Genomic DNA, 21,412 nt, shown 5'->3' with positions numbered 1-21,412 from the left:
AGTTCCTAAACCAACTAGTAACGTCCAAAACTAAGTCTCACTGGTTAAAGGTAAGTCTCAATACCTCCACTAGTAGTAAGTACTCACTTGTAATACAGAATATATATATATATATATATATATATATATATATAATTATAAAATCATCATATTTACAGTAAGCTCTTTTAATATCATTACAGATTGCAACAGAGATTTCAGATATTGGTTAACACACTGGAATTAAAAGATGGCTCATTTACAGCATCAAGCCACCTCAGCTTTTCATTTCAACTGAGTACTTTTAACACCATCTGTGAAATAAATTCAAAACCAAAAAAGTTATGAAATAGAGCAAAAAAAGTAGATGGATGACATAACGAAATCAATAAAGCTTAGAAAAAATTAGGATAACTGATATTGAGGAAAAACAACTGACATGGTCAAATGAAGCTCCTGAAGAAACAAAGCAATGAAGACAAATTGATGATGAAAGACATGCAAACAGGTTCTGGCCTCCCTATGTCTTCCTCATGCATTAAACTTAAAGCATTTTCTAATGAAATTGTAGTTTCATTAAGAAATAATAACTTCTGTACAATGTTTATTAAAGATGAAAATTAAATGTTAATTGAGTAGGAATGTTTTATTAAACATACACTTGCTTTACTTCCAATAATGGATCACATCAAGTTTCCCAGCTACTGGAAGCCATTATAGTAGAAATTGCACTCTCAATAAAGTATACTTGCCCGTAACCTTATAAGTTGCTGCTACTTATAAACTTTTGATTGAAAAAATAAAATTAATCTGGACAATAACACAGTGTATCAGAATACAAGACAGTAACATACAAAAATGAGCATTACAGAAGAGAAAATGCTGCAAGATAGAAAGTGGAAAATGATTTACATCTTTCAAAAGATTAGAGCTCAAGTTGGGTAATTTGTATCATGACTGGTATAGTCAGATGTGTAAGAATTATGTGCAATTGGTTAAGAAATGTAATTATATATTAATATCAGATATATATTTATCCTGTTATTTGTGTTAGTCTGTTAAATAAAGCTGAGAATAACTGTTAAACAACAGTATTTGTTGGTGTGCTTAAGCATCATATTCAACATGTACAAATTACATATACTAATCTGAAGGTTTTTCTTCACCTTTATACGGGTATGGAAAGGATGTTCCATGTGTGCATTTTTTGAAATTGGTAAATAAAGTGTTGTAAAAATAACTTCTTTGAAAAAGTCACAAGCATGCAGATTTCACAATGAGTAAAAAGATCTAAAGATGAACTTTTCTTATATGTAATTTAGTAAGTTTACACATTGAATAAGCCAATTAAGCCACTACTGCTGAATGATACTATCATAGGCCAAGTTTACAAATGAAACTTACTTGCACGTGTACATTTTTTCTTTTTTTAAGTAGCATACACAACAATAAATGTCATGTTTTGGTAACTCAAAGTGTGTTTAGGGTTCATTTTGCTTTACACAAAAAGTTCCCTCTAGCAGGTTATTCACCTCCTTAAAAGCCAAAGTGGGTGCAGTATCCAAGAAATAGTAGCAACTGCCATCAATATTTCACTAACGAATCATTTGTAACATCTTAATAACTTATTCTAAAATTAAATGCCCATTTAAGTGTGTTTTGGATGCCATTTTGATAAAAACTGCCCTCATGCAGGATTTACAAATACCACCCAAAAGTCGCAACGATGTTTATCGTAATGCTGTATTATAAGACATGACAAGTACGCTTTCCCTAATGGAGTCTGACAGAAATAAGCTAGGGCAGAGAAACCCTTTACTGATGATTACTGTTTTAGTTTCAGAGAATTTGGTAGTCAGGGAACAATATACCAGGTGAGCAAGCCTGCATCAACTGCGTACACAATACAGGTGGGTAAATTCCTTTCTAGCGCCTTCAGGGCTAACATGCAATTTATATGTTTTTGTACACAGTGACAGTGGCATCCTCAATACAAACTGCCTCCCCTTCAGATTTGTTCCAGATCTGCAATTGTAATAGACTTGTATACAAATCATGAGTCTGGAGAAAATCTAATTCCTACAGTGGAGCATTTGAATCTGGAATGATCTTGTACCAAACTGATCTGTCAAAAAATAAAGGAAACAATTTAATGAACCATCTTTTCAAAAAATAGACTATGAGTTGTTAGTACAAATCTTGCACAGCTTCATTCTCTAAATTTTAACAAAAGATATCACTTTAGATAATATGGACATTTTTTTAGTTCATGAAATGTTTGTTGTTCTTCCTTACACATGTTCTGTTTATACTTAGAGGTATATTTCAAGATAGTGTTTTTGATTCCATTATTAGTTAGGTGTCTCCGAGATCATTATTGTCAGCAACCTGACATACTAGTAATTATATCAAGTATGAAAGTGTCAGGGAGGCACTGTAAAGTTTAATCCCTTATTGAGTAAGGTCATGTGACGCTGAGCCAGTTTCTTGCCCAAGAGATTAATAATGTTTAAATTTGTTGTCTTTGTTTCCATATTATTATGTTTCTTGCACATACTATTTCTACACTTTTGATATTAGTTTAAAACAAAATCAATGCTTTTATTAAATAACAGTGACCTTTACCTGTATTATATTTTACTTATCTATACATTGCAACAATTTACTCGCATCTTAAAGTTGGTTGTTTATTTTTACCTATATATACTTAAGTATACGTTACATAATCATGATAATGTGCTTAATAAACAGAAATTGTCTCTTTATTTTTAAAAAATGTCAGTGAATTACAAATACTACTGAAAAGAATAAATAGCAAAAAGAGATTTTACCTGAAAAAAACAAAAAAAAACAACACACACACACACAACAAGTACAAATTAACAGAGAGGTAGGGTGCAGGATCAGTTGTTGAAACAGTAACTAAAACCCCACAAAATAAAAGTAGTAGAAACATTGCTTAAGATCACCCTGAAAACAGAAGCTTATAATATTTATCAATGAAGGGGTACTGTAAAATATTTACATTTTATTCATCATACTGAGTAGAAGAATGAATATATATATATATATATATGGTTGACATTGTTTTCTGCACAAGACAAATTACAGGTTATGAAACTAATTTAAGTATGTGAAAAATGAGCACATTTAAATTTACATAAAGCAATAACGTAATTTTAAGTGTAACATTATGCATCTATTGTGTTCAAAATTACATTTATTAAAATAATGCATTTACTTACAACTGTTTAGCTAACTTATTGAGACTGTAAGAACTATCTCACAAAAACATGCAGCTTCAAGACCAATCCTACTAGTAATTTTGTTTCTCAAATTGTCTTTTTTTGACAGTAAACTACTAAGCACAAATACATGCAGAAACAGGTGTTTTATGACACTTTTAGAAAGCAGCCAACTAGCTTAAGTACATGCTTATGAAAGATGATGCTTTTGTCACCAACTTTGTTATGTGTCATGTGTTCAGTAAGAAGGTTCTTTAATATATCCTGAAAGTTTTACATGCAGCTACCCACCACTCTTACTGTTTAGAAGGAAACAATTGTTTAAACCTAAAGTCTTAAAACATTTATTTTTGACTACCAAATGTACATCAGGATGGACCTTAAGAACATAGAAGGGGTTAAGTCTTTGTGTGTTACCTACATCTATTTCTAAGTTGAGGGCTGTATTAAGGTAGTTGTTTGTTCTCAGCCCTTGAAACACTGTTGCTTTGAATGACAAAGGTAATGTCATTTTGAAAGGTCAGGTGCTTAGTTACAAATAAATCTGTCAGATATTGCCTTACTTTTTTTATGATATAGCTGGAAGTGGTGACTACTGCAATTGGCAAAATAAATTATCCAAATAAATGTTAGTAAATATAAAGTTGAAACCGACCAGATATATAAAATAGAACTTTCTGAACAACATTGAAAAAAAATGTAAATTCACGCATTTGTCTACTTTACAGAAAGTGAATTATTTATTGTCAATTCTGTGTATTTGATTTAAGGAAACAGAAATAAACGTCAAGAAGTATTTAAAAATTTAATGAATTAGTAATATTAATGAAGCTATTAGCAAAATAAGCAAAAACTATAATATTAATAATAAAATAAAAAACAAAATACCTTTTCTACCAACTCAGAACCATCTTGTTTCATCTTACTTAGAGCTTCTGCAATAGCCTGTGCTTCATTCTTGTGATCAGAATTAAGTTTTTTAACTGTAGCCTGATAGGAACTATTGTCCTTATTAACTTTGTATTTCATCAATGCTGCATCATATTGAAAATAAATGTCAGTCAGTTTGTCCTGATGTTTCAACACTCGTTCCACAAGACCAGAAGCATGTAGTCTGCTTTCCCGTTGTGGATCCTGAATAAAAAGAAGAAAAAAAAAACGAATAATTGTTTAGTATATGTAGTAATGAATTAACACCTAACAATTCAAATTTTCAATGCAAAATTAGAAATTTGTACAGACTAACAGTCAAGCTCTCACTGAATAATTAATTCATACAACCTTTGACAAAAATAAGTACAAGTTTTTGATAGTTTACCATTAACTCCAATTAAGGATATTAGCAAAATATCTGGTTTTGGATATCTATAAAATAAATTAATATATTTGGTTAAGGTGACTTTTCTTGGAGTAATTTTTTGTGATAACAGTTTAAAATTTACTTCAATTTGTTTAGGCACAGTTTACTTATAAATTCCATCATTTTGAGAACAGATTTTCTCTTGAGAGATATTCCACTGGCAAATATGAAATACCCTACAGGCACAATATTTCACAACCATTTATAAAGCACGATGTTCACAGAAAAAACAATAAGCCTGTCAAATTTCATTGGTGAATGTAATTTTATAAATTTTATTTACTATACAAAGCTTTTGTGCACAAGTATTTTCATTATTCTCAAGAACTTAGGTTAGAATTGTAGGAATACTAATTTTGATGTTTCTTTTTTAATACTTTAATCTTAGCCCAAATGTTAACATTTTCTTAATCTAAAAATGCATTTCTGATAGATACTCACATTTCACACAGAAACGCTATCTTCCTTGCAAGTCTGCCTAAGAAACTTGCATGCCACTTTCACTTAATTTCACGTGAAATGCACTGGCGCATGATGACATTATCATGTGACAAAAGCCCTCCATCAATAGGAGGGTGATGCAATCACCATGTGCAGTAACTCCCCCCATGCACTTGCACTCATGATAACTTCATTCTTTGACAAAGCAAGACAAAAATGTGCACTGGATGTAGGAAGGATGGGTGAGAATGTGTGAGAGGTATCTATCAGAAATACATTTTCAGAGTAGGAAAATGTTAACTTCCAAGACAATAACTCATCTCTTCACACAGAAAAACTAGAATCCCATGTTGCACTGGTGAAAGGACCAGTGCAAAATGTTATCTAGATGAATTCCCTTCAGAAAGCCCGTAGACTGTGATACTTGATAGCAGGGGCTCCATAGGGGCAGACCTGTGGGAGACTTTATACAATCTCGATCAGGGTATACTCTTTGCCCGGAATGTAAAAGGGAAGAGGCAAATGATCACCTGAGTACTTGTGCACAAGTGGTCAACAAGTCAATATGTGTAGTGTGGTTAGGACATGTTCAGACCGTATCTTGTGTGCTCACCAACTCAACTGGACAGGCTCTGGCTGCAGGAGGAAGGCACTTGAATTATGTATAATGGTGTCGTGTAGTGTGTGCTCACTTCAAATCTACTGAACAGACTCCATGTGTAGAAGGAAGGCACATTAATTTTGTATCATTTTTTTCCATACAGTGTGTGCTTACCTTGAATGAACTAAACAGGCTTTGGCTGCAGAAGGATGACATAAGAGGTATGTGTTATTGTTTAGAAGGTGCCACCACTGCCCTACTTTTCACTGTGTTGTGCTAAGCCCAACCTGTGAAGATTCTCCATGGAGGATGGAGAGTATTGTATAACTTCGTTATAGTATCCCAAATTCCCTTTTTCATTCACACCCAGAATTCATTGAACCAGGGCTGAGATGCTTTGACAAAATCAGGGTTATGTAAGTAATTGTAGGCATCTAGCAGACGTGATGGTCTTCGCTCAGCGAAGCACCTTTCAATTGCATCACACATTAGGACACAGAGCCGACCTGTTCTTTGGTTGATGGTTTTTAGCAGGAAGTTAAAGACTGTGTCTGCCTCGAGAAGATTAGTTGAACAGTCACCAAGTTTTTGAACTGCTAATTTGACAGGTTCCAGGGTGGCCACCATGTCTCTCATACAGTTAACTTCCTGGTATAATAAGGTTTGTTTGAAAGTTGGGAAATAGATCATCACTTTATCAATACAATTCTTTATCTTCAAAAATCATTTGTTCATATCCAGGCACAAATTACATCTTGTCTTATAGTCACGGATGAGTACCAGTTCTTTACCGTTACTTGTCACACATATTCTTGTAACTTGTCATTTTTCAATGGACTACAGCGGATCTGCACAACAACCTTACAAACCTTCTTTATCACATCAGAAATGATGGGAGTGAAGCAGGCAACTGGTTCATCATCATTTTCCTCGTAATCCTCACTTTCCTCGGCTTCACTATCACTATCTATTTCACTGTCACTTCCCTCATTCTCATCATCTTCTGCTTCATTGTTATCACCCACATCTTCCATGCTGATATCATTACCACAATAGAACACATTCTGTACTGACAGACATATGGCATGAGCGTAGCACGTCATGTGGTGTTCCTCAATTTTGTGCCCAAAACTCAACATCACCGATGCCTCATCAATTGTGACACATATCACAGGGCACACACAGTACCCCATAGAAAATTTCATTATTATTATTTTTATTTATATTGACCAATTAAACCATATCTAGCCTAAAAGTTTCTAATTTTTACATTTTTAGTTACTTTTATAATAATAATAATAATTAAAGAATAGATATGAAAAACAAGAAATATAGAATTTACCTTGTTTTTGCCATTGATTGTCCTTTTATATTAGCCCTAGTACTTTAAATCTATGCTACTAGTCCACAAAATAATTTTTTCTATAATTATATAATGCACAGAAGAACACAGAATAATAACACTTGAACAGCTGAGATAGTTCTGGGTATGCGAGAATTTTTCTGGCTCGCTAATCATGTGACTTGAACAGTTAGAAATTCAACTATTCTCATTGTGTTCTTGTAGGAAATTTTTTCCACATCAAACTAAATTGTCAGTTATTTGTAAGCCCACAAGGTATGATGACTATGGCAATAAATAGTTGAAATCTAGGTTTTCTGTTGGTTATAAATTTAATAGGAGTTGGCCTCAGAAAATTCTATTTGCAAGTTGTAAATTAGAGAACATCAATGGTAGGCATGGAAAGTGGTTTCTGAATTTTAATTGATTGCTCTTTAGCTCCACAACATTGAAGAATATAAAAAATACAGCTTCAGAATATCAATGACAAAATTATAGATAATATCATTCATTGTTTCATTGTTTTCTAGGGGGCAGACAAAAAATGCAGAAGAGAAGGCAGCTCAAGAACAAATATCCAAATTCTCACACTAAGGGAATTTGAAGCTTTTAAATATTTCCTTATATAATCAAGAACTTAAAACTTATATAATATTAAAATACGATTTATTATCTATGGTTTTACATCAAGTTTGTTCATATACCATGATAATTAATAGTTTAATTAAATTTTGAATGTAACTCACAAAAACATTGTGATATGTATAGTTTGACCTGCTCGCATGCTAAAGGTTAATCATGCACACACCTACCTAATGTGCAATCAGTCATGTAGGCACAGTCACATTCTCTTCCAGAAAATGGGAGTCACTAGTTTCCCATATTTCATGGTGAGACTTGCTTATCGACTGAAGTATGAACTCAAAAGTACCACACCAAACATTTACAATTCTGTGAAAAGTGAAGCTAAAATATCAGAGGAGGCATTCGGTCAAAAGTCAGAAGATGGGACATGTAATAACAGATAATATTCTCAACCACAAACCCTGATGTGTATGTGTCCCAAAAGAATGAGGGGTTCCAGGGAAGCCAAAGTTCCCAAAAGCAAAAGAACCTGTTATGCACGAAGAGAATGAAAAGTGAAAAGCCTATTGACCAGATACATCATAACTTGTAGGCAAGGAGGAGGAGGCTGAACTTTGCTAAAACAAGAGATGAAGAAAATGCTTAGGAGTAACAAATATTGAGTGAATGTGAGAAAGGACTTATATCTTGTGACAAGCCCTCCAACAGAGGATCCTCCTGTAAAAAAAAGGAGGTGTGAGAAGAGGAAATAATTCAAGAGTGGGTAAATAGAGGTCAATCGTCCAAGAAAAGGAATGCCAGCTCTGGGCCATAAAAATGGCGAGTGAAGGCCCAAACGATATTAGTGAATACTAAAGGGGCTTATATTTTGAGGAGGAGAGCAAGGAATGGAGATACACAAAATTGATGGATGAGGTGTAGAAAACATACGGAGGATGGGTCAAGAATAATGTGTAGGAAGGTGTCAGACACATCAATCATGGCTAACCACAGACTAGGTGAAAAAGAACACAGATGTGGTCAAAGAGAGGAGAAAAGGAAACAAACAGCAGGGAAAGAGACAGGTAGCCACGGGGTCTGATGTGATATGATAGTCTCTAACAAGAAAATAGATGAACTAGATGTTTGGTAAAGGGAGAACATGAAAAATGAAAAAGGCCAAGAACCTGTAATGGGAAATTTAGGGGTAGACTGATACAGATGAGGAACAGGAGTAAATGGCAAGATTGAGAAAGAAGAAAAATCTAGGAAGATAATGAGTACTAAAGCCATACAATGTCAGTCCAGGTATCCAGAGAGAAATGAACTCTCCTATTGGTGGAGGGCTTTTGTAGCATTAAGATGTGATTATGCAACAGTGCAATTCGTGTTAAAACACATGAAATTAGGTGGTAGTTGCTTCAAGGTTAGTGGTATGCAAGTCTCTTAGGCAGGCAGGCACTTGAGGAAGATAAGATTTTCTGTGTGCAGATATGAGTTATTATCTTGGAACTAATCAAATAAGAAACCTTACTCAATAAAGAAAGCACAAGGCAAAATTGAAAAAAAAATCTTTAGTCTTCAGTATGATTCTAACAAGGTAGTTGTAGCATCTGATTACATAAAGGATAATGTATGATCAGTATTTAACAAAACATTTTGTGGTTGCTGTGTTCTTGTTCAATATGTTGAACTAGTTTTGTTTTTATATTAATTATAACATTTTTAACAGTTCTACATTTAATGCCATTGACATTTTATCTCAAAATATGTAAACATGACAAATTTATTACTTCTACATAGAAATGCAACATGTAGAAAAATCTGAAGTTTGAATCTGCTATATTCAGGAACTTTGATATCAAAGTGACTGACAACAAATCAATTATCACACTAACCAACAAAAATCTAGTGGATAATTCCAATGTATCAATTTAATTTTGGTTTCAGGTGAAATACAAATCCACATCCTCTCTTATATGACAGCTAGATGTAATATATCAGTAATGTCAGTTAAAGCTGGGAGATTAACTTGATTATTGTCACTTAAAATAATCAATAAAAATTATGATTTAATAGTTGGAATACTTAAAAACACTAATTTCAATTAATTGATTACTTTTGTAACATTATTAGGTTGTGAAATATCCAAAATTTTGTTGAGACAATATTTCAAAAAAACAACATTAAAAATACTTCTATTATTTACTAAGCTTACCCGTTTTGTCAGTTTTCAAATTTCTGTACCTTTAAAATAGGTATAATTTAACAAGAAAAACATTTTCAGGAATGAAAGGAACATCCAAAATACCTATAAAAACTCTCTGACCTGTGGTTTGTTCTCGTCTTTTAAACTTACCGTCATATTTATTTCTTCACCACTACAGAAGCTTAATTTCTTTCTCAAGAAACCATAAATATCTGATCAAACTGAATTATTTACTCTACACTGATGTAAGTAGTTTTTTAACCTACTCTGTCCAATTACATGTAGAGCTATGTTTTACTAGTAACTGTTTTGACCACATGCTGTGACATTATAAAAAGGGGTAGTCACAAAGGGCTTTATCAGTAAAACTCCTAACAGTGAAAGTACATCATTTGAAAAAAAAACAAACAAACAAAGGTAATTATATTCTGAAGGAATCATAGTTTCTTAGCAAATATAAACCAAGACATTGGATAAGCAGAAAAATTCTCAAAAGGTAGATAAATGTGTTGTTTGCAGGTGAGACTTCTCGGACTTGTGCAGAAATGATTTTTTTTATTATTTTACTTTGTGCATTACAAAATGACAAAATACCAGTTCTAACATACTTTTAAATTAGAAATTGATGAAATTGTTAGAATTATTATTTTTACTTAAATTTTTAAAATTTAATATGCAGGTATGAATTCAACACTAACAAAGTGCTCACTGGTTTGGATAAGGTTAAGCCTAATGCATAAAAAGATTATAAGTGCAGTAATATATTTAATTATTGTAAAATTGCACTACAAGTTTGACAAAGTTAAATTCAGATACTTGAGATTAATATAAAGTTTGAAAAATATGAACATTAAAGGTTAGAACTGATTGTGTTCTCTCATGAAGTATGTCCCAATCATGTGTCCATATGATGTATATTACCAATTAATCTGAGCCATAAAAACAGGTTTATTTTTGATACCTACAAAGAAGACTATCACTCAACTACAACATGACACAGACTGAAGCCTTCTTACAAGTAGACTGATGAACAATTACTGAGAGATCTTAAAAATTCATACTTGCACTTTGTTAAAAGATTAATAATTACAAAGCTCTAAAAAAAATACACGATATTACCCATGAAATTGTGAAGTCCAACCTCACATAAATAATGACCAGGATAAACAGTAAGTAGAGGGCCACCACCACCAAAAGTGGTTCTTGCAACATCAAAATTTTCTGGAACTTGTAGTGAATCTATAAAGCAAGAAATTATCATTAGATACACTAATGTCAATGTTTGTTGTAACAGTGCTTAAGAAATTTTAACTGAGAAAGAATTGATTAAAAAAAACCTAAGTCCAATATAGCCTTAAGATTTCCTACAAGTTTTGTTATATATCTTAGTAATTTTGCTCATGTACAACTATTTTTGGTTTGATATTGTACTCCTAGGTACTTAATAGAATAGAATATAGGTGAACAAATATTTTAAATAAACCTGATATCAGTGTTTTAGGCTTTATTTGAATAACTATAGAAATACAAAATTGGCAAAGGTTATAAATAATCATAGAATATATATGTGTTCAATCACTGGTGTTTTGTAATTTAAAATGAATACTAGCCAAGTTTAATATATTGTAGAAGGTAATTCAATGGAAATAATAGTCCACTTTTAGCCATTTAGCAAAGAATAGTTGTTTTTATTAGCACTGTATGTAAATTGGTTTTGGTAAAATTCAGGAAGCCTAAAATACAGTCTATATATCTGATGTTAGAAAAACATGTAGCTTCAAGAAGTCTTGATATAAATGAATAAAAAATCCTATAACCTGAGTGCATTCAAAAGGTGGACCTTTCTTCTTCAGGGGCAAACTGGGAATTTCAGGTTTTTATTCATTTCTATACAGTCTATATAAATATTTTCCATTCATTATAAATCATTGCATTATGCACCCTTGACCACTATCCCAAGGTTCATTTTTGACTTTTATGCACAACTTATATGTCACATAGCCAAAAAACTATTTAAATGAAATGTTCCTATAGCACTACAGTGTATTCAGTTGACTGATGGAAATATTTTTTTTTTCAGAACCTGTATTGCACACTGCAGGGATTTAAACATTTCTGCAATAAAGTTAGTAAAAATGACCTTTACTCTCTAAATAATAATAAACTTATTTCAGCCAACATTTCACCATTGCAGCTTCATCAAGGATAGTAGTACACGAACTCTGATGACATCTCAATATCTGCTATAATTTATATGTACCTTTCTATCCAGGTCATTTTGAGAAAAACTGTCATAAACTATTACCCACAGTGTCTTGTGGTCAGTAATCAACAGTTTTTTTTCCTGTTTTTATCAACCCCTATTTGACTCTCATGGAGTCGTGTACTGATTATTAAACAATGTATTCATAGGAAATACATGTTTGTCATAAGAAATAGCTGTTAGGATTCGGAACGCGAAAAATCATAGAGATTGTTGAATGTCTTGACAAATGAGGGTTCACTGTACATACATAAACTTTTTTTTTAAAATTAAACTCTATCTTACCTCAAAGTCTTGAATATGCTGTTCCACTAGATTTGATTTTTCAAGTATTATGACAGGCCGACCAATGGTATCGAGGTACGTGAAATGAAGCTGATCTGGTTTTCGTTGAACTTGGTATGGTAATTTTAGTTGGATGTCTCTGAGTGCAGGAGAAAGAATAAGAAAATTCATTATTTTTATAATAAAGGGAAGTATTAAAAAAATTCATTTTTGAAGCTTATTTTTAGCACATCTTATTACCAGCATTTTAATCAAATCTGAAAAAAAAAATGACTGCACCAAAAAAAGAAAACATCATGTTGTAAATATCTTGCAGATTAGCTCACTTACAACAAATTTGAATGCCAATTGATATTACATATACATCTAGATTTTCTAAGACATCTTTACTGTCAAGAAAGTTACTTTGTTCCAAGGGATCATATATACAAGTTTGACAGATAGCATAGTGTTTACAGAATTGTAACAACGTTAAGTATGAAACATATCTGTAATTTCATTAATACATTTCTGGCAATGTTTGGCATATTCTTAAGTGAAGTATCTGTGTTTGCCATTTTTAATTTTTCCGAAAAGTACTATATACACTACTGCTGTAATTGCAGATAAGCATCCGTTATGCCAATCAAATAATTTCTATCACTCAGGTCTAGTAAATGACAAGGGAAGGAGCTGAAATGCAGAATATATAGAATATTAGCCTGCAGAAAAAATGTATCAGAAACAGAAATTTACTTTTAAGATTGAAAAATTCTGAGGATAGATTTAGCAGACAACCTTAATAACTTTGTAATACATACAGAATACAAATAAAAGTGCTAAAAATTTTTAAATTTTAATTTTGTGACTGACTACAATAAAGACCAGTGTTGTCATTGTACCTCCAGTCACTTTTGTTATTACCATTTTTTGTGTCTGACTTAAGAGTAACAAGAACCAGTGTAATAAAGAATTTTAAATTCAAAATAAATGCCCCCTGACAGAATATAAAGAGTAACTAATATTCCCACTGGACTAATAACAAGCATATTGAATTAAGAAGGATGAATGGCTCTTACTATTGATATATTGATTTAACACATATACTTCTATGACTTAATACATTGTAATTCAACTACACTATGAAATGGATTACCTAAAACATTAACCTCTTTAAAAGATCCACTTACTGAAAGTTGGATTCTTAAAAAATTGGACAACACAGAGTTCACTCAACATTACACTTGTGTTAAAATTTTCATTACCCATTTGCACATTGATTTGTAAAGTCATTTTGAGCATGTTTAACTCAATCAAATTGAAAGTTGTTAGTTGAGACAAAATAGCAAATATCAGCAGACATGAACATGTCTTGACACAACTGCACAGAGAAAAAGAATAAGGATTTTTTGAACATGGATATAGAGGGAGGACTTGAGCAAGAAGGTATGTTGCACTCCTATTGGTGAAGGGTTTAGCTGCATGATACATCATCTTGTAGTAGCACAAATTCACAAGGCTGGTGGCATACAAGTCTCTATGGCAGATACGTGCAACTTCAAAAGAAAAACAGCTATCTGTGTACTGAGATGAATTTTCGTATTGGAATACAGGCTTTGACCACTAAAGCAAAACAGACAATCATTTAAATATGCTCTTTCTATTGGTTATAAACACATCCAATAGCAGTGTCAGAGAGAATTACAGACATTTCTTAAAAAACAAAGGATAGATATGGGAGGGATGTGTTACATAGGTTGAACAAATATATAGTGATATCCTAGTAATGTAAAAATAGGTTGAATTCTAAATTTTGGCTTGTCAATATCTAAAGTACGTGTCTCTAGTTGTTTAAACACTTTGAAGCCCTCATAAAAGAAAAGAAAAATCTGAATGAGAAGTACAGCAAAACCTCACCATGTGACTCAGAGGTGCAGATTGAGAATTTATTTAGATGTTCACTTTTGAAATTAAAAATTAAAACTAAGATAATATAAAAATATAAGTTATAACTATGCTTTGAGGCCAAATATATTTAGATATTAAAGTAATTTGAATAAATGTTGCATGTAACTCTGTAAAAAAGGTAATGACCCTCCTATGCCCACAGGGTTAAGTGCAAAAGAAATTACTAACAGACTGACAAACATATTTTTTACCACCTTTTATTTATTTTTCAGGCTATTGTGCTCTGCCATTTTAATAAGTACACATTCTAATATCACCACAGATATCTCATTAATTTTACATCTTTTTTTTTATGAATACATAAGTCTGAAACTTACTTCACTCCTTCTGGTAGGATGACTTTTACTTCAGCATGATCGATCACATTATCGTCAAACACATGATCAACAAATCGCATCTTCAGAACATAATAGTCCCCTTTAAAAGATGGTTATAATTATTAACATTGCATTAGTAGCTAAACTAACAGATCTAAAGTCTAGTAAACAAGATAATCCTTAAAACACAAAGAGACAATTAACTAGTCTTTAGATTGTATTTGCTTAATAAAACAATGTATTTAACTAGTTTTTATGATTTATCAGTAAGATGAATTACAGCTAAGCTTATAAGTACAATTACATGTCTTAAGTATAATTTAACATTGTGGTACAGATTATACCACTAAGATCTAATTTAAAACCCTACTATTTGTATTTACCAATCTTACTAAATCTAGTTAATCTTTCGTTATTCAACCCAAATCACTACAAATAATAATATGAATATTAAATATCATCAAACACATGATCAACAAATCTCATCTTCAGAACCTAGTAGTCCCCTTTAAAAAGATGGTTGCTATTATTAACATTGTATTATTAGTTTTACAGAACGGGATCACAATAATTATAAAGCAATTGATTTTGTATTGGTAAATTGTGTTCTACTAATTAGTATTAGCACAAACACTTGAATGTTGAGTACTGGGGATCTAATCACTAGGTAGAAAAAATGGGGCCACCCCGTTATATTTTTTACATAAAACATTATAATCTTTAATTTTGTCATTTATTATTTACTAACTGCAGTAACAATTGATCAATTTCTACATTGCACGATGAAAGCTTTCCTTGGCTTTTCCTGCCATGAGGTCCTCCTTGTTAGTAGCACACAATTTTCAAGAAAAATGGTGCTACATCCAAGTGAAATAGCCATGTGATGAATTTCATAAAATGGGACAGAGCATCTCTGCCCACAATAAAACAGGAAACAGTATGGATGTTAAAATGACAAATCTAAGAAAAATGTAGACACAACATCTCAATTTTATTTTAAAGTATATGAAGGTGAATAGGATTAAAAGAGCAACATGAAGATAATTTTTGTACATGGCCCAGGATGCATTATAAAGTAATTTTCTTCGTCCCTGATCTTAAAATTTCAACCAAAACAATGTAATCATTTTAAATACGAAAGTTTACTGTTTCAATATATCCATGTAGACTTTCCCAAAAACTGATAACAGCAACTGTACAATTTACATAACTGCATTAAATCTATAATTCTTGATTTACTTTTTTCTCAAAATTGTAATTACAACAAAAAAACAACTAATAACTCTCCATAATGCTTGTGACTTACTTTCAATATTATGAAAGAAACAAACCTGAATTAAACAGATATTCATAAGTTGGAACATAATAGCCAAGTACATAGTGTGTCTTCCATCCTCCAAACAAAGGAAAACGTGGTCTCAGCTCCAGCTCTACTGAATCATCCAAAACCCGCATATGGCTAGTAGAAATATTACCAATTTCATCCCTGTAGTAAACATCCATGGCTGATGCTGGTAAAACAGTCTGTTTGATGAAATAATTTCATTATTACTAAGTTAAAATATACAATACATTGATCAAATTAACTTCACACCACTCAAATCACAGGAATTATCTTTACCCTAGGTTAAATTAAAAAACTGCAAAATACAAAAAAATTTTTTTGTGGAAAAAAGAGAGCTATACTAACAACTATCAATGCAAAATATACAGCAAAAAATTACCAAAAATGTGAAATATACATAGCTTTTCAAATTCCCTGTGAAAAATATAGAGCAATACATTATAGCAATTAGGTATAAGTTCATAACTAATACTAACTTGATCAGACTTAATGAAGACATCACAGGATCCGAGAAGTAAATTGTGTTTTAATGTTATGACAACTTCAATGAAGTTTCTGTAGTTGCTACCTAAATAGTACATCCTTTTGAGTTTTACAACCATTTATTCAAATGAAGGCAATCATGACAGAGGAAATACATCCTAACATAACCATTGAACCTATTATGATAGATAATGGAAATTTTGTTTAAAATACATAAAAAAATTTCTGGAAATAAGAAAAAAATAAACAAACAAAAAATAACAACAAAGAATTCATATAAATTACACAACTATTAAACAAAAAGTGATTGGGTTTGTGAAAAATAGTGTGCTTAATTAATAAGTTTAATCAAAGTAAGCTACTTACATATATCATTAACAAAAATCAACCCTGTAGAAGTATAGTATTGCTTATTAAATATATGTTTTTATGTTCTTACTTATAAAGATAGATCGCACTGTTTCACCAGCTTTTTATCTTTGCTGTTAGCAATATTTCCAGCCACAATCTCAATAATATCTCAAGGTTCAGCCACCTTAGGACATTTAGTTAATTTTAAGTCCATACACTGAGATAACAATGTAAAATAATCTCTATAATAAAAAGTAAAAAATGGTGAGGATAAATATTCTAACTAATACTGTTAATGATATTAAACTGTTGGAGATGCAGATTCAGCTAGAAGGTCATAGGTGACACTACCATAACACTCACACAGTGATGATCAGTATAAAAAAACTTAATTATTAAGAATATGAAGTTCCATGAATATTAGAGCTGGGCAATTAACTGTGTATTGTCGATTACCTATGAGCATTGATTACGTCAGTGTCCAGCAAAATGACTGATGAAAAATAATCAACTAGTGTTTCTAATTATTATTATTTTAGATTATTCCAACTACCAAGCAATCAAACTTATGATGAAATTGATTAATATCGCAAAAATAATAAACTAATCAAAACTAGTGTTTTAAATTATTACTTATTTTGATTATTCCAATAATTGAAATATTTCCATTTTTGTTTGTTTTCAAGCACAAAACTACACGATGGGTTGTCTGTGCTCTGCCCACTGCTGGTACCAAAGCCTGCTTTTTAAAAGTTAAGTTCTATAAGCCATATCACACGAGAATAATTGATTAGTTGACTATAATCAATTATTGAGACTGATGATTAAATTATTTCCATATTCCACTAATAGCCCAGCTCTTATGGTTATACATTAAAGTACAAAAAAGTGCTGAAATTTGATTTATGCAAAGAAACAGATAAAAATGTATTACAGCATGCAATGTGATAAAAAATAAAGCTTATTTCCATTCTCAGATATTAAATGTACTTCAATTTTCAGCTTGTTTAGATAATTAATGTAAGTGAAGATTGTAGGAATTAATTTATATAGCTTGCCTATGTTTTCATTACAACTAACTATCTTATTTGAAGCTCATCTTTCTGTATTTTGTAATTACATGTGAAACATGCTGTTCAACGTCCTGGGTCTTGTATATATTTTTATATAGATACATATTTGGTAAGCTCTGCTAATAGCAATTAGTCATACTATGAGTTTACAAGTATCACTATCAACTATCTAAAGTATAGGTACATTTCATTTTAGTCTACCCTTATGTTTAGGCAAAGCAACATATACCCCAAACTGTTCAACAAGATTTGTATAACAATACAGTACCTCATCTGTATAAACTAAAGTTCTACAGTGTACCTAAACTTGCAAGTAAAAGGATAATCTAAACTTTAAGAACACTGTAAGCTGCCCTTAACCCTATGGTTACGGGGTTTGTCCACTGAACCAAGCCCATATTAGAGAATCAATGCTTCCTATAATTCCAAATTTACATAAGGTATCTACATAAAATGAGGCAAATTTATAGAAAATATTACAAGTATGTTGTATACAAAAAGAAGGAAAAAAAATCAGATTTTTAAATAAAATACTTCTACTAAAGATTTGTCTCTAAATTTACTTTAGTCAGTCTAACTCAGATTCTGACTAGCCTAAACAGCCACAGGCTTATAAGAGTTTACACCTGTTTTTAATTTTATTGTGTTATTACTCAGTGAACCATGTCCAACTACTAAATCCATGTAAAAGAAACCTATAAGTTACCCAGTGGGTGTATAGCTCGGGTTACAGTAAACAAAAAGTATTGCATACCTCACAGAAATATTTTTTTTATTTAAATGTTTTTCAATTATGCTTTCTTATCTAACTAAATGAGTTTCTAATACTTGCATTTGAGTTTCTTTTATAACAATATATAAAATATATATATAACAGAAACACAAATTTAGTATTTATGCCTGGCCTCTTGTTCTTTTGGCTCTCATTCCTCATTTTTGTAATGATCTTAGTACTACATTAAAATTTTTTTTTTATTTACTTTAAATATGAATTAAGAACACAAAATATTAATATGTAAAAAAATACAATGACCTGAAACTATTATTATTTAACTGACTTTCAAACTAAGCTATAAGTGAATTAAAATAATTCCCTTACCCAGTCAAGGTGACATTACCAATAGCAAACTATGAAATTGATGCAGAACAACTCAAGATGTATCATAAGAATGACCTAGCCTCATAAAACATTCAGTAAATTGAAATCTTCTCTTTCTCTTGGTTATAAATATTTCAAAAGCAAATGTCAGAGAGAATTAATAAAGATTAGCTATACAATTAGTTTAAGTCTTAGCAATATCTATACAACAATTTATGGGCAATTTGGAGTGAACAAATGTCACGATACATGGAAATAAAGATTCAGAATATTTTATAAATGTTTCTTTTGAAATTAAACTTATAAGATTTAATTGATTAACTACATTTTGATGTCATGTTTACCCCTACCCATAAAAATAGGGTTAAATCATTGATTATAAGTGTATGTAGCTGCAGCTCAATTGATAAGAAATAGTCCAGTTTGAAAGAGCCTCTATACTTAGCCATACATTCTTCTACAGATTAGACTGCATTTTTGGTTTTAACAGTAGAATTTTAACATACATTTTTCTCAAAATGATATTTCTCAGAAGTTTTAGCACTTTTTTTTTTGTTAAAAATGATGTTGAACAGCATGAATGTATGAATGTTAACAAAGCTCAAGCCTTGGTGATTAATATACTATATCACCAAGTTCCAAATTTCTTCATATATATATTATAAAGGAAGATAAAAGTTCATACATAATATGTACCTTAAAAACCTTAACAGAGGAAACACCACTCTGATCTCTTTGATAATCATAACGAGAAAAAGGGCCTTTAAGCACAGCTCCAGCATGGTGGATATCAATCTCTTCTTCAACAGAAATTACACCCCAGTGAGAAACTTCCAGGGCTCTGTGGAGTTTACTTACAGCTAGAAATGGGTTGTTGTTTTCTGAATGGACTGTCATCTTGTTCTGTTGAAAAAGATATACAATTGTTATTTTTAGCTGTTCAACTTTTAAATAGCAAAGCAAGTTTAACTTATTGATTAACAGTTATTTGATGCCTTCATTATTTTACTTGTATCTTAGAAATGTTATCTAACTGTACATGGGAAAAACAATTTCTTTTTCAAAAATTACAAGCAGTCTAGTATTTTGAACTCTGAAGCACATATAGTTTTATATTATTTTTTATTCTAATATTACATCAATATTAACTCCAAGAACATTATAAAATGTAAACTTTTATGCAGTCTTTTACTTACAAAACTCATGGGTCCAACATTTTCATATGGTCCGTAAGTGATTGTTGCATCAGTCTGAGAAACAGGCTTCAATTTTGTGTAAGATTCAACTGAGTTAGATGCCAAGGTGAGTTTTGTAGTCTGAGTTTTTGTTAGGTAAGGAGAGTAATAGTAGTGATTGCCATGGTAGTACACCAACTGACGTTCAGATTGAGTAATTTGTGAAGGATATGGGATCAAGAAATGTGTAAAAACAGTCTCCACCTTTATAGTAACTGTTCTTCCTGTTTGTAAAGGAGTTTTAAGTTCAATCCTCCAAAATGCTTCTTTTCTTTAAGAAAAAGAAAGTTGTATGCAAAATTTGATGACCAAAAAACAAGTATACAGAGTGCATTCAAAGATTCACACCATAAAACAAGATAGTTGGTTTAAATATTTGTAAAGAAGTTATCTTGGAAAACAAACATGTTTTGAAATCATGCATGAAGTAAAACAAATATCAGTATTATTTGAAAGCAAAGTACAACTAACAAATATTCTCCACAGACTAAAAACTTTGCAAGTTCCAAATTACAACAAACAATATCTTTGAAATCAACACTTTGAAAAGTGTTTTATCTGTCAAATTACCAAAATATTATTTAAAAAATTTCATGTTTAAAAAAAATCCTTCTTAGTAAGTATGCAAGTTCATCATTTAAGAATCAGTCAAATAAAATTTGTGAAATTTTTTCAAAATCTTCATAAACACTTAGTGTAAAAAAATAGTGTAATACACCCTTCATTTACCGATATTATGAAAATTACCATTTTAGTATAATTACCTAAATGTTTGTATGAGAATAACTGCATAGTATACAACATTTCAACATCTGACAATGATTGATGATAAGTTTTTAAACATAGTTGAAGCCATTTTTATGTTCAATCAGGATAAAGAGTTTAAAAGTCATACCTGAATATACCAAATTCAAATTAATTGAAACTTCTAAAATTAATATAAAGAACCTAAAACAAAATAAATGGTACTGGTGTATCAAATAATTTAATCAAATTAGGTGGAGCTAAAAACACCAGTACAGTTTATTACATTAGCTTTATTATGACTAACAAAAAGAAAAAAACTGGCTTCTTACTTGTTGTCAGCAATAGCAGTGGGGAAAACTCTCAAGGTTGGTTTCCCTTCTTCCTGAGACTGATAGAAAAATAAACCCGTAAGTTTTCATCAATAAGAATTAGCAATCACAGCAAGAATACTAAAACCACAAAATATGCTGATGATCTAATTAATATGGAACACTTTTTAACAAACTGAAACTCAGCAGAGAACAGA

At 31.1% G+C, this 21,412-nt stretch overlaps 1 protein-coding gene across 1 annotated transcript in view; it reads right to left on the bottom strand.

The window, feature by feature from the left end:
- LOC106457202 (dolichyl-diphosphooligosaccharide--protein glycosyltransferase subunit 1-like) overlaps positions 1 to 21,412 on the bottom strand; it is a 38,679-nt gene that overhangs the window by 4,923 nt on the left and 12,344 nt on the right. Inside the window, exons 2-9 of the mRNA XM_013916596.2 lie at positions 21,216 to 21,274; positions 20,101 to 20,410; positions 19,601 to 19,807; positions 15,885 to 16,077; positions 14,554 to 14,653; positions 12,290 to 12,428; positions 10,861 to 10,980; positions 4,113 to 4,358 (exon numbers count right to left, since the gene is read on the bottom strand). Coding sequence (XP_013772050.1) covers positions 4,113 to 4,358; positions 10,861 to 10,980; positions 12,290 to 12,428; positions 14,554 to 14,653; positions 15,885 to 16,077; positions 19,601 to 19,807; positions 20,101 to 20,410; positions 21,216 to 21,274 — 1,374 coding nt within the window. The remainder of the gene's footprint in view (positions 1 to 4,112; positions 4,359 to 10,860; positions 10,981 to 12,289; positions 12,429 to 14,553; positions 14,654 to 15,884; positions 16,078 to 19,600; positions 19,808 to 20,100; positions 20,411 to 21,215; positions 21,275 to 21,412) is intronic.

This window comes from Limulus polyphemus, unplaced genomic scaffold (assembly GCF_000517525.1).
Source record: "Limulus polyphemus unplaced genomic scaffold, Limulus_polyphemus-2.1.2 Scaffold302, whole genome shotgun sequence".
NCBI classification, from domain to species: Eukaryota; Metazoa; Arthropoda; class Merostomata; order Xiphosura; family Limulidae; genus Limulus; species Limulus polyphemus.
Note: the sequence above shows the minus strand (reverse complement) of the source record. Positions and strands in the feature narration are given on the sequence as shown.